The sequence below is a fragment of the Sinocyclocheilus rhinocerous genome, unplaced genomic scaffold (assembly GCF_001515625.1).
Source record: "Sinocyclocheilus rhinocerous isolate Xijiao unplaced genomic scaffold, SAMN03320098_v1.1 scaffold63, whole genome shotgun sequence".
NCBI classification, from domain to species: Eukaryota; Metazoa; Chordata; class Actinopteri; order Cypriniformes; family Cyprinidae; genus Sinocyclocheilus; species Sinocyclocheilus rhinocerous.
In genome coordinates this window covers 254047-268069 of record NW_015659563.1, presented here as the reverse complement: position 1 = coordinate 268069, position 14023 = coordinate 254047, and the positions used below count along the sequence as shown (strand labels likewise).

The 14023-nt window shown below is 38.4% G+C and overlaps 1 protein-coding gene across 1 annotated transcript in view; it reads right to left on the bottom strand.

Moving 5' to 3' along the window:
* Positions 1 to 2025: 2025 nt before the first annotated feature.
* tdrd12 (tudor domain containing 12) overlaps positions 2026 to 14023 on the bottom strand; it is a 31357-nt gene continuing 19359 nt past the window's right edge. Inside the window, exons 27-38 of the mRNA XM_016532675.1 lie at positions 11927 to 12108; positions 10896 to 11103; positions 10719 to 10811; positions 10445 to 10617; positions 6202 to 6414; positions 5988 to 6046; positions 5797 to 5890; positions 5005 to 5118; positions 4661 to 4814; positions 4466 to 4526; positions 3832 to 3928; positions 2026 to 2090 (exon numbers count right to left, since the gene is read on the bottom strand). Of these exons, the coding sequence (XP_016388161.1) occupies positions 3861 to 3928; positions 4466 to 4526; positions 4661 to 4814; positions 5005 to 5118; positions 5797 to 5890; positions 5988 to 6046; positions 6202 to 6414; positions 10445 to 10617; positions 10719 to 10811; positions 10896 to 11103; positions 11927 to 12108 (1419 nt within the window). The 3' untranslated portion in view covers positions 2026 to 2090; positions 3832 to 3860. The remainder of the gene's footprint in view (positions 2091 to 3831; positions 3929 to 4465; positions 4527 to 4660; positions 4815 to 5004; positions 5119 to 5796; positions 5891 to 5987; positions 6047 to 6201; positions 6415 to 10444; positions 10618 to 10718; positions 10812 to 10895; positions 11104 to 11926; positions 12109 to 14023) is intronic.

Sequence of the window (14023 nt, the reverse complement as noted above, 5' to 3'; positions counted from 1 at the left end):
CACCTTACACCAGACCTTACTATTTTTCAAACCCTGGTTACAGCCATGTGTGTGTGTATAAAAGTAAATGTGATTTACAAAGGATTGACTTTGAAAATAAAATAACTTATTTACAAGTACTTAGAACTATGCTTAAAACTTAGTTTAATTTGTTGTTAGCTTTCATTTCAAATCTTACTTGTCGACTCTTTTGTCACCTGTTGTAGTCTCTTCTTTTTGAAGATAGTGACATGCCTGCTGCAGAAGTCTTGTAGAGATGTTATTTCACACTTTCTGCTTACATCAAGTCCTAGCGCTTCTTTCTTAACTGACTGTGTGAATCTTCGCTGCCAGGAATTCCAAATTCCATGATGCCATAATGGTTGACGCACCACAGGCCCCGCCCACTGGGCCTGTGGTGAACCCATTATAATTACTGATGCTGTCTAAACTGGACACCTTATACAGATGCGCGTTCAGTCTCTGACATAGCCTACTCCAGCGCTTGAGCCTGTCGACAACAGGATAAATGGAAGAGCAAATGAACTATAGCTTTGACGCGTCCAGTTTAAACAGCTCATTTGTGTCTGATTGATTTCTGAAGAATCATGTGACAGGGAATACTGGAGTAATGATGCTGAAAATTCAGCTTTGCATCACAGCAATAAATTACATTTTCAAATAGATCACGATAGTTATTTTAAATTGTAATGTTATTTCACAATATTCGTGTTTTTACTGTATTTTTAAGCACATAAATGCAGCCTTGGTGTGCAGAATAGACTTCATTAAAACATTTAAAAATCGTAGCAACTGAAGTAAACTTAAAATTTCTTGTCTAAAAGTGTCATAGCAATTTTTAAAATGTGTTTTACTTGAAATGAGTAAAAATTCCTAGCAGTTTAGGAAAATCCACGAGACATAAATCTTTTATTGCTGGCCAGTGTTATTTATCCTCTGTATTCTTCATTGTTGTTCTTTCAATCTGTTTGTGATCTTAGGTAGATGTTCTTGTGTCCTGCAGGCTGAATCCAGGATCTGATATCTGATTGCTCTGACCTGAACAAACGCCCTCAGGCTCAGCCACACACATGAAATATATGGTACTGTTTTAATGTATGATGCAATCAGGAACACTTTTAAACATCAAACGTTTCAAACTGTTGAAATAAGTTTGTTTGAACTTTAATACTTTGTACTATCAGAATGTTTCAATAGAACCACGACGAATTATTCAGCTATTTCTATACTTTTATACATCCAAGGTAGATTTTCTTAAGTAGTAATAGAAAATGAGGTCTAAGACTCAGTAAACAATTAAATCCTTGTTAATGTCTGGGGCAAGATAAAGTTACTCCACAGATTAATTTACAGAATCAAAAGGTCTTGTGAGGAAATCAGCACTTTCTAATAAAATAGCAATGTATTATGTATTTCAGCTCTGTATAACGAAGACAGCAAAGCAGTGGACATCGACTTGACTTGTTTTTAGGTCGTCTTGGCTCTTTGGGTCAGAACATCACAGTCTGTTTATCAGGGTTTATACCTTAATGGTGATCACATGACCAGCTGTGACATGATTCTAGTTACTACTACTACTAATAATAATAATAAAAAAAAAAAACATTCATTTTCATATCTTGAACAATTTATTGTACTTCAACGACTGAAAATCATCCAACTTTAAGTTGACAAACCATGAAACTGTATTCTTATCACTTAATTGCTTCATAAAGAACATGCAAAATTATATTCGTTACACAAAGTGTAGTAATTTATGAAATCACACACACAAAAAAAAACTTAAATATTCATATGAAAGAACGCAAACAAAAACACTTTGCACTATATGCACTGCAATCAATCAGCGCTTTCACAACAAGGTTGACATTCACAAAACTAGACATTTTGTTAACAAAACTAGTTTAACTTAAGAAAGCCATTCAAAAGACATGGCATAACACCAACACAAATACTAAAAAAAATTATTATTATTATTATTATTATTATTATTATTAGGGGCCAAGCCCAGAATGGGCTGTAGCCCCCACTGTATCTGTACGTTTTCTTCTTCTTCTTCTTCTTCTTCCCAATGGGGGTCTATGGCAGCCCTATGAACGGAACAGGAAAATGATGAAAATTGGCACACTTGTTGTGATGGTCATGAATAATGATCTGACCAACTCTGGGGTCTCTAGAACCAACTCTATAGCGCCACCACTAGTTCAAAAATTCAACATTGAAATGGCAATAACTCCTGAACCCCTTATTCTAGAAAAATTAAACTTAGTACACCTGACTACTCTCTTCATGCGGATCACATGCAATAGCATACATGAAGACTCCACCCATTACAGTAGCGGCCATTTTGAAAAGTGGTATACCGTCTTTTCACTACTACTCCTTCAAAATTGATCCAATTCTTCCCAAAATTGGCTCAGATGATCTTTGGACTGAGCTGCACAGACATGACTTAACCGATTTTTATTTATTTATCTTTGTTCAAAAGTTATGATGTTATGAACTTTACGTTGACCCAAAATTGGTTTAGAGGCTGTATCTCGGCCAAACTTTGATCAATTGAAACAAAACTTGGTATACTTCATCAACACCATGATCTAAGGGTCCATGCCAAAGTTGGGAACAGCACCACCTATGGATCGTGAGATACCAAAAATGCTAATTTTTGCTTATAACTTTTGAACAGTTAGTTAGAACTTCGTTCTTCGTGTCTCTGGATTCCTTGTGTCATGCCGAATCTGTGGATGTCAATTTTGCCAGGATCGGATGAACCACGTGTCCGCCATTTTGAAATTTGTCATAAATTGCTATATCTTTTGAACTATTTGACATCTCTGCAAAACAATTTGGTAGGGATCATCAACACCATGTCCTGAAGGTACCTCAGAAGTTTGAAGCCAGTGCCACCTTGTGTTCCAGAGATAGAACGATTAGTGCAAAAACACATAACTTTTGAAAATGTTGGTTTTAATATCATTTCGTTCCCTGGGTTATGCTGATTCTGATGATGTCTCATTTTTCATGAATGTGCCTGTCAGCCATATTGAAGTAAATGAAAAACAGTTTTTTTTTCGCTACTCCTCCTAAAAAATTGGTCTAATTTTGTCCAAAATCTGATCATATGATCTTTGGATCGAGCCGCACAGAAATGACTGAACAGATTTTTGATAATTGCTTCCGTTCCCCCAAAAAAATACCTCTCAAAATTTGTGTCTGTGTTTGTTGACTTATGCTAGTTAGTTTAGCATGCTAATTGGTTAGCATGCTAACAGGTTGCCATTCTGTCTAATGTGACTTCAACTATCAGGTTAACCGTAAGCTATGTTAGCATTAATTTTGCTTAGCATGCTAATCTGGCTAAAATGCTAAGCCATGATTTTGTGAGCTCACACCTAAGCTTCTCTTCTGCAGCCTGTTAAACATGAGTCAACTGAGTGGCACACTTTGCTAAGCCACTGGCCCCGAACCTTTCAGGTCGTGGGTTCGAATCCAGGTTGGCACATGCCCAGACCGCAAGAGGTACTGTGGCCAGAAGTGGTGCGAACGTTGCTTCTGTTCCAGACGTTGGATCTTCCATGCGTGTTCATCTTGAATCAGAAATGCATTTTTGTTCGTTCTCATCTGAACTTCTGTTCAATTTTACACCTTTGTACTTCTGAACCTATCTGTTTTCCTAATGTACATTCTATTTCTGCTGTTTTTGTTCTTCCTGCTCTGCGCTACACCCCTTCAGGGGCTTGGCCCCATAATCGCTGCTTGCAGCTATATTTATTATTATTGGTAATTGGACAATAAAATAGATCTGTTTTTAAATTAAAGAATGTACTGTACAAGAGTTGTGTATTTGGGATCCGTCCTCTTCAGTCACTGTCGCACTCAGAGCTGACATAACAGCCCTCCTCTCCCACCTCAGCCAGGAACAAGTGCCCTGATCCAAAACAACAATCATGTGATTATACACAGCATTTAAATGACAGAAAAGATGCAGTTTTAACTCCATTAAAAGAAATTTTTTTAAATGAAGTCTTCCCCTACACAGTAACTCTCCAATGTTTTCCTTCATATGCCCTTATATGCTTAACCTGTTGACTATTGGTCATTTTTGACAGATTTTTTTTATTTTTTATTATTATTTAATTGTTTTCTAAATCTGAGTGGTCCAAACTTGATGACTTATTTAAATATGCAATCTGAACAAACAAAAAACTGGTCATACATAAGTCGTCACACCTCTTTGGCTGTTCTTGGTCAAAACTGACCAACCTTAGGAAATAAATGAGGAAGACCCTAACAAAGGGAGTAAAGGGAGGGGTAAATAAGATCTAAATAACCTAAAACCCCACAAAAGTGCATAATTTTAATTGTTACTACTTGAGGAAATTATGGTTTAAAATGACAAATTACACTCTTAGTATCCCCAATCAAACATCATCTCAGAAAGGTTTAATCAATATTAATTCCTCACCGTTTACTGAAGAAACACGAGTCTCCTCAATGCAGTCAAATTCATAGCTGACAAATGGGCTCTGTGGATTAACAGACATGACAAAAACATTAATCATAAATCAAATTATATTCAACATAATACAGCACAATTAATGTATTAAACACTTTCTCTGGTCTAATGAATTGTCACATCTGAATAAGATATAGACGGTGCCTTGTGTTTGAGGAGTGATCTCCAGTCCCGCTTTTCCTTTTTCTTCAGCTTCATCACCGGCTCATTGCATCTCATTTCCCATGAGGACTCCTCTGCGATGATGTCACCGGACAGCTCAAGCTTTGCATAGTAATGCCGGTCATACACGTACCCACTGAGATTAAAATGCATGAAAAATTCCCATAAAATATATGTGTAAAACACCATACATCAATGCACATGTTCTTTGCCGTCCTGTCATATTAAGAAAATACAGCCTTTAAACTGCCCATACATTTCTTTCTAGCATGAAATGGTAATGTTAATAAACGACTGAACAAACAGATGCTTTATGATCATGTGACCTGTAAATGGCCGTGTCTGAGTGGAATTCGCACTTCTGCATCGCTGGATTGATGAGCTTTATGTAGATCGTGACCAACTCACCCCTCTGGAACCATTTGATCTGTGGGTGAAAACTACACGGGAAACACTTGGTATTACTATCAGATATGAACAATAATCAGAACACCTTTACGCGTGGTAATGCTGAATGTGAACATAGGCGGCATTTACACTGCAAGTCTTAATGCACAGATCCGATCTTTTGACCCGTCTGCTTACATTCACTTTAGACACGACCGGTATCCGGTATCTGTGTTTACATAATTCCCGCCCAAAATGAAAGTGATTGCTTTACTACGCACATGGTAGACCCTCCGGTTTTGAATGGCCGTGCTATAAAAATGATTTATATAATTCACGTCAAGTGGCCATTATTATTTGCCAGCATGGACAACAGCTGTCATGGATGTTTTACAGCACAAAATCTGACTGAACAGATAAATAACGGAAAGATGATATTTATTGAAAAGAATTCGAATGAATTAACGACAGAGAGAGAAAGAGCTAGCGAGTGTGACGCTTGCGAAAAAGTGAAAGTTATCACGTCATTGCTAAGAAACATAATTTAGCTTTTAGTAGCGAAGCTGTTCTATTTATAAAATTCATGGGGCAGCTCCTGAATGTGCAATTTCTTACCTATATAAAGTTTCCATTTCAATAAAATGCGAGCGCATGCACGTCTGGCAAACGTGTCGCCCAAAAACCTTGCCTGTGTAAATGCAGCCATAGTTTCTTAAATATTTATAACTCACCTGGTAGGCTGGAATGAGAAAGGGGCTGGATTGTGGAAATTCTGTGGTTCATTGACTGTCTGCAATTTGTTGATGTTCAGGGCTTCATCTTTGTCTACATAATCAATGTGGGCAAAAACCAAGTGTTACTATAAATGGGAATAAACAGACTAGTTCACTTCAAACTATTCCTTACAAGTGAATAAACATGCCTGTTTCAGAGCTGGTAGGTCTGGTCTGGTTCAGAGATGAGAATCCATTCAGATCAGGGCTAAAAAGAAAAACAATGAGAAAGTCAGTTACTACACACAGTACTATTATGCCAAGAGTATGTGTGTAATAGTAAGACATTTAAGATTAAAAAAAGTAATTCTAAAATACAAGCAGGTGATATTTTTTGAATACGTCAGTTAAACATGTACTAACCTCATGATATTCATGCTTCCCTCTGAAGAATCATCATCATCACTGTCCTTCAGGTCTCCATTGCACAGGACAGCACTGTTGTTCTGGGGGCTGATGGGAGTCTGGCTGAAGTCCATGGCATTATGACTGCTGACTAAATCCTTCATTCTACTGGTGAGAACATCTACTGTAACCTCAACTCTCTGCTGTGAGGATGACGAAGGGCTCTCAAACCTGTCAAAAAAAAAAAAGAATGTGTGTATAAATATATATATCTGGGGTGCTCCGATCAGGATTTTTGAGGCCGATCACAGATCACAGAAATCAGCATCTGCCGATACGATCACCGATACCGATCTTTTTAAAGCCTTCTTTTTATCATGTAGAATTATTTATAGTGATGATCCAATCAAGATTTTTAGACATTTATTCAGGGCCTGAATTTCATTTTTGAAAATGAATCCCTCTCTTAGGTGACTCTTGTGAGAGGATTTTTTTTTTTTTCATTTTAGGGGTGGAGGGGGGCATTTTTTAGACATTTTTCAAAAATATATATTTATCTCACCTAAATGTTTGATCATGCACTGTATTTTTGTTTTTACAATCGTGTAATTGTTGCACAATAGCTTACACAGCGCAAGCCTGATTTTGTGAGCTGTACGCGAGGTTCACACATACTCCGTTTGCAGTGCGTATGTAGTCCATGAGTGGTACAGAAGCAGCACGGACTGTGCTTTCACACAAGAGTCTGCTCCTGATCCGTGGCTGTTTACCACAAACACATTTATCCATTATTTTAAATCTTTTAAATCCAAACATTGTTACTTAAAAGGCTTTTTCAATATTGTGATTGTTTTTTTACACAGTACAGTAATACAATCTTTCATAGACTGCCTTTTCTTTTGCATTTAAATCTTTATTACAAGCAATCTTGCGGTTCATAAAGAACTTTAATTATAACTTTAAAATTATTGCCTTATCTAAGTGCACTCTTTTCCTTTAAACCTAGCCAAAAAGCCATAGCCTATGTGTTGACTGTGAAACACAGTAGACTTTAATTATATGCATTTATGGTGTAATTACTACATTTTTGTGTCAATGCATGCTCATATTAACCGCAAACAATGCGCTGTTACTTTAATTCAGCGCTTGCAGCGCAGCAAAAATAGACTCTGTGCAGAAACGATCTCTGCACTGCTGCAGACGCACCGCTCCTAAACGCACTGCCAGACCGCAACCATGTGTGCAGTGTGAACGCTTTAATCCGTTAACATGAGCGCGGAAAAAATACGCACCACATACGCACTGCAAACAAAGTAATGTGAACCTGGCGTTGTGTGCGCGCTGCGAGTGTGCATGAGTGCACGGTCTCCAGGAAAGCACGTGAGCGTTGAATGGTTTAAACACTGACAAGAATTAAAAAGAAAAAAAATGCAATTTATAAATTTTAGTGATGATGCGACACTGCCTCGATAGTGCAAGTGAGAATTCGTGTATCAACTGTGCAGCGTGCAGCTCACTTATAGTGCAGACGCGATGTGATTTGAATCCATTTGCATTTTGAGAGAAAGAGAGCGCGCGCGGTGATTCACTCACGCTGTTTGTGAAATTATGTCTCACAGAAACTTTTTCAAATTACTTTATAAGTTATTTAATGAAGAAATATGAATTGTACCTCACCTAAAGCATTATAATTATTTCACCCGTACCGGACAGACTGAGACGGTGCCGCTGCATGTCGAGCCAAACCTCTCACGGCAGACACATCATAAGCTTCAGATCGTTTTTTTGAGATCGGCCTTTTTAGAGACCGCCCAATCATCCCAATGCGATTATCGGCTGATAGTGATCGGTAGCCGATCAATCGGAGCACCCCTAATATATATATATATATATATATAGATAGATAGATAGATAAAAACACTGGAAAATTCATTTTTACTCTGAAGTTATTTTTAGAGAAATATATTTCAATACTACTGTAAAAAAACAACAACTGAGTAATAAAATCACATTTTACTGAAGAATTACAATACTTCTATTAGACTCCTAGTAGACTCCATTCTCCGAAGAATACTAATACTAAGTTGGCATCCTGAATGGCCGCTTCATTAAGTGTGATTCAGGAGCCTGAGATCGAGGATAGGCCTGAGCCCACCATCTTTCTTTGGTACATGGAAATAACTGCTGTAAAAGCCTAACTCGCTGTTCTCTGGCGGGACCGTTTTGATGGCTCCCTTCACCAAGAGACACTGCACTTCGGAGGGAGAACATGAGCATTGTTGTCCTGAACCAAGGAAGGCAAATGCGAGACTTCTTCGAAGGAGGTCAGGCGTCAGCTGGAATAAGCCCTCTTCTCTCTTGACAGATCAAGACGGTTTCTGCGGCTCAGGGTACAATGTCGCTTTGGGGCGGGAGCCCTGGCACTTGGCTAAGGGGTAGTGCTTTGTAGGCAATGGGCCAGGTCAGTTGCACTGCACAACTCCCTAAAAGTCACTGGATCTGAGCCGGACTCGTCCATGGCTTGGAGGAGCTTGGCCTGGAAAACTTGGAGGACCACCATAGTGTGAAGTAGAGACCTGCACTCCCGCGGAACCCAACGCAACAGTGCGGCGCGGGACAACACTTGATGGGCAAGTGCGTGTGTGGGCGGGTAGAGACACGTGTGTGTGTGTGTGTGTGTGGGATGTGGGAGAATAAAATGATTTGCGGGACTTATATAAATTGCTATTTATCTATATGTCGTGGGTGGGAGCGGGACAAGATAAAATATTTTGGTAGGAGCAGGCGGGATAGAATCCTACAGGAGCGGGCGGGAGCAGGACTGAAAAATCTCTCCCGCACAGGTCTCTAGTGTGAAGCGCTGAGCCTTCAAGTGGAGGGAGCTTCTCGTAGCCCCTTTGCTCGGCACAATTAACAGAGGTGAGGGTGGCAGAGGCAGAAGAGTGGATGCGGGCTGAGTAGGGGGCACCCCATGAATTGGTGAGTTCGTCATGAACTTCTGGAAAGAAAGGTGCAAGTCTCTGATGGGGGGCTTGTTGGCGGAGCCCTGGCAGATACCATTTACCCAGGCGGCTGCGGGCGGGCTCTTCTGGGGCCGACCACTCCAAGCCGAGCTCTTTAACAGCCTTTGTGAGGATGCGGATGAGCTCTTTATCCACACTGGGCCGTACACCACGAAGATTTTTTGGGCGGAAGGGAGATGGGAGGAGCGGGACCGCCTTCTTTGAAGAAAGCGATCCGCGAGCGTAGCAAGGCGAGACTCGCAATGAGAGCAGACCATCTCCACGAGTGCTGCCTCAGCGTCAGGCATTCATGGCGTGGCATTTTGGAACAAACGCAGACGAAATTTGCTTGATAAGCGGAAATTTACTCTGGATTGCTCTGGACAGGGGAGAAGCTGCACAAACGTTAACAAATCAGGCTTCAGTTTTCGGAAGAAGAGTTTCCACCCCAAGCGTAATTCAATGAAATGTGAGAGCAATGTTTCGAAAGGAAAATATATTTCTATTTTTTCTATTGTGAAATGTGACCACAATATTTTATCAAGGAATGATTCACCGAGGAAGGCCGAGTGCAGAAACGTTTGATCCATATGTGCTTTTTGTATAATAAAAAAATCTACAAATCATCATAAAATACACAAGTGAGTTCGGATCCTGCATTTGAAGTCATTATGATTTTCATTGACCTGCACACCCAGGTATTATTTTGAGTGCAGTGATTTCACATCTTTTTGATTAAAAAAAACAATAGCAGTGAAAAACAACAACAATGAAAAAAGTCTTAATGTACCTAAAAATAGGTTTGATTTTCTTGACACAAAATCTATAGTTCTATTCCTTTCTATTGTAAAATATGACCTCAACATTTCATCCTGGATTCAACCCTGAAAGGTCCCCTGAAATGCTTAGAAACACGCAGCGTTACTCTATGGGTTGACGTCATTTTAACTGAAACAGGAAGACAGGGCGGGACATATCAAGCAGCCCGCCTTTTTTTAAAATAGCCAATAGCGTTCGTTTATATCACAGCACGTCAAAAAAATCGTTGAGCCGTTTTAGCTGAAGTGACGAACTGCAAGCTTTGAATGCTTATATCTTCTAAATGCGAATTTTGTCACTGTTTTGGAGCACACTACCTTATAGATAACCTTAAGACTAACATATTGATACTAACACCCAAAAAACTTTAATTTTGATTTCATGGGGACTTTAAGATAAAGCATTAAAACATTAGACTGATCTGAATATTAGTAATAAACCTGTCATCTGTCAAGTGCTGGAGTGTGTTTGCATTCTCGTCTCCCTGGAAAACTCTCTTCAGCAGGTCCACATGCTGAGGATTATTGACACCAAACCCAGAGGCCAAGATCTCAGCATGGACGTTATACTCATTAATGTAGGTCTTCAGACCAGGAACACGTGTCATGCGCACCTGTGCGAGGAGAACAAATGCAGAAAAGAGCACCAGAATGTCTTCAGACTGGACCAGCAAAACCTTGTAAGGCCTGTGATGCAAACATGTTGAACACCTACCATAGGATCAACCCAGACAGTATTTCCCACACTCATCACAACCCTGGCCTGATGCAGCTTCCCTTTGATCTTCTGACTGATGGCTCTGGTCACCTGAAAACAGACATTTTTCTTTTCTAAAACAGCCGTTTATGTACAAACTGAAGAAATGTTTTCTTTCAGAAGGACTACTGAGACCTTCGGGTTCCAGTCCACCTCTCCGTCGACGGGCTGCGCTCTGCACAGGATGATCTCCACAGCCTGGCCGGGCAAATCCTGGAACTGAGGAGGAAGTTGGAGAAGCTGGTGTGACTTCACTTCCTGTGTGCGGCCCTCATCTATGAAGCAGGCAGTGACGCTGCTGAACAGCTGCTCTCCTTTTTCCGGCACCTCCATCACACGCACCCTAGAACCAATCCAACAATTATTTCCCATCAACTTAATTTTTATTTGGGCTTATAAATATGAACATAGTTTGTTACTCAGACTCAGGCAGTGCGCTGCATGAGACAAAAAAGTAGCCAAAACCACAGCATATAGTCGCTCTTTAGTGTAGATGTACGTTGATTTAATCAGACGATGTCTCGATTATAAATCAGGGTTTAAGGAGTATAGTGAGAGTGACTCCTGGTTAACATGTAGTATTAATGGGTTGTGTTTAGTCACTATTAATACTTGTTTTATGTATGACGACAGAAAATATGTAAATGGGAACAGCTTTATTGGGCATTCAGTTGTATTACAGTATGTGACAGTTCAGAGAGAAGAACAGACCTGAAGTGCTAAAACTTGGCTGAACGTAAACACGACGCAATGACATATTAATATGTGACGTCACCTGCCGCCACAAGTCTCACAAAGTCCTGTGGGAAACACTGGAAATCATTCTAATATGCTGATTTGCTCTTCAAGAAACATTTATTATTATCAATGTTGAAAATATTTGTGCTGCTTAATATTTTTGTGCAAAACATGATAATTTTTTCAGCATTTGATTAATAAAAATGCTCAAAAGAACAGCATTTATTAGAAATAGAAAACCATTGTACATCATAAAAGTCTTTCCCATAATTTTTGATCAATTTAATGCATTCAAGTGTTCTTTACATGGAAAAAAAAAAAAACCCTTTCCAAACATTTGAAAGGTACTGCATGCTAAATTATAAACTAAAGGTTTCCCTAATGATGTGTACGTAAAGTGTCCCACTAGAGGGCGTCTATGTCATTACCGGTTATAGATGTTCTCCTCTTGAATGGCATAAAGTTCTCCCTTCAGCACTTCGACAGCACAGCGTCTCTCACTAGCGTAGTGTGCGTTCATTTCAGCAGCGAGTGTCTCGTAACAATCGTCTTTCTGGCTCACGATACGGCCTGAGTACACATTCGCTGACTTTATGCACAGCGGCAAAACCTTTTGAAAGTCAAAAGAAACATTTAGTCAACCACTAGCAGAAGGGAAACTGAGACATAATCAAAAGGTCCAGAATTAATATTTAGTGCTATTGAAAAATATGACGATCTCAAAACATAAGAACCAATTTAAAAAAAATTTTGTGGCATTAAAAACCATTAACTAATTAAATAATTAATTACTTTACATTTTAATCATTAAAATGGATGTCGAATCAATCGAATTCATAAAACATTCAATAGGGCCTTATGAAATCTGTTTCATCTTTTAAAATCTATTGTCTTTCCTTTTTATTACGAGTTTTGTGATTTAATACAAATGTATCAAACTATGGTAATCAAATTAATTAAAAAATCATTTAATCAGTTCCTTTACTTTATTCTAGACAAATAAAGTGATATATAACAGAGGTTTACCGTATAAATTAAAACATGTATGAAAAATGTGTGATACAGATTCTGTGATATTCACATTTAATGCGACTGCGTATTTAAAGGGGTCATATGATGTTGCTAAAAAGAACATTATTTGGTGTATTTGGTGTAATGAAATGTGTTTATGCGGTTTAAGGTTAAAAAAACACATTATTTTCCACATACTGTACATTATTGTTTCTCCTCTATGCCCCGCCTTTCTGAAACGCGTCGATTTTTACGGAGTCACGTAGATAATCCGTCAAGATCCTCTCCCAATAAAGACGCAACTTTGCATGAGTTAAATAATACAGCCATGAATGAGCGCATGTTGGAAATAAAAGCGCTGAATTTAATTCTCTCTCTGTTGTATACTTGCTCATCATTAGTCTCGTGAAGCCGCTTTTATATTGCCGTTCACTCACCAGGTTGATGCTCAGGAAATGCCCCAGCACGGCCACCGCATGTAACTTTTAAAAAGATTCACTTGTTTAAAACACCCTAAATTGTATTAACATTTACTATATAACCATTATTTCGCTAATAAACATCTAAATAAATACAACTCTATGGAAATTAATTATTTATTATCTCCGCGAGCGATCGCAGTTTGAGTATAGTTCTGTGTAAATGCATAGATAAACTGCGCTGTCAGCAGGCATTTCATAATCTAGAAGGACAAAAACATTATTAATAATTCTGATATAACATTCCAGTTGAGAAATGCAATAAAATACGATGTTTTGTTTGTTATATTCCAATATTCCAGAGAATATTATTCAGTGAATTAACAATATCCAGTGAATTATTCTTCACTCTTTAGCCTATTAAACAGCTTATAAACCTACTAAAACTGTAGTTTAAAATGAAGTTGATATGACTCCTGTCCTTTATTTATTTTCTCCATTTGAAAACATTAGACATTCTACATTTATTTTGCTTATTGTTAATATTAGTGTTGTTGCAGTTGATGCTTTTTATAAATAAAATGTTTTTTATTGTTGTAATATAAAGATTAAATTTAACATGAAAGACTGCTAATTTTCAACACTTTAAAAAAAAAAAGATGACTGAAAAGAGGAAAAACCAAAGTGAAGTATGTTCTTACTTCACTCAGTCATTTATTTACTTTATAACAGTAAATAAATATCGGTTCTGCATATCGGTTATCGGGCACATAAACACGCAAATAATTGGTATCGGTATCGGTTATAAAAAAAAAATCAATATTGGTCGATCACTAATTTGAACCAATCACACACAATTCTGTTGAGCTTAGGGATGCAATGGCCAAATCAGAAGCGTTCAGATGAGTCATCGTTCAAACTCATCAGTTTTGTTGAGTGCGCGCGCGTTTGCTGACTGAATTCCAGACTCTTGCAAATTCTCTCATCATAAACAACAAAGCGCAGATGTACGTACAGTGTAAGTAAGAGATTCATTTCACAGTGTATACAGCTTCAGTGATTATAACGATAGTTTTGTTTTTTTGAGAGTGCTTA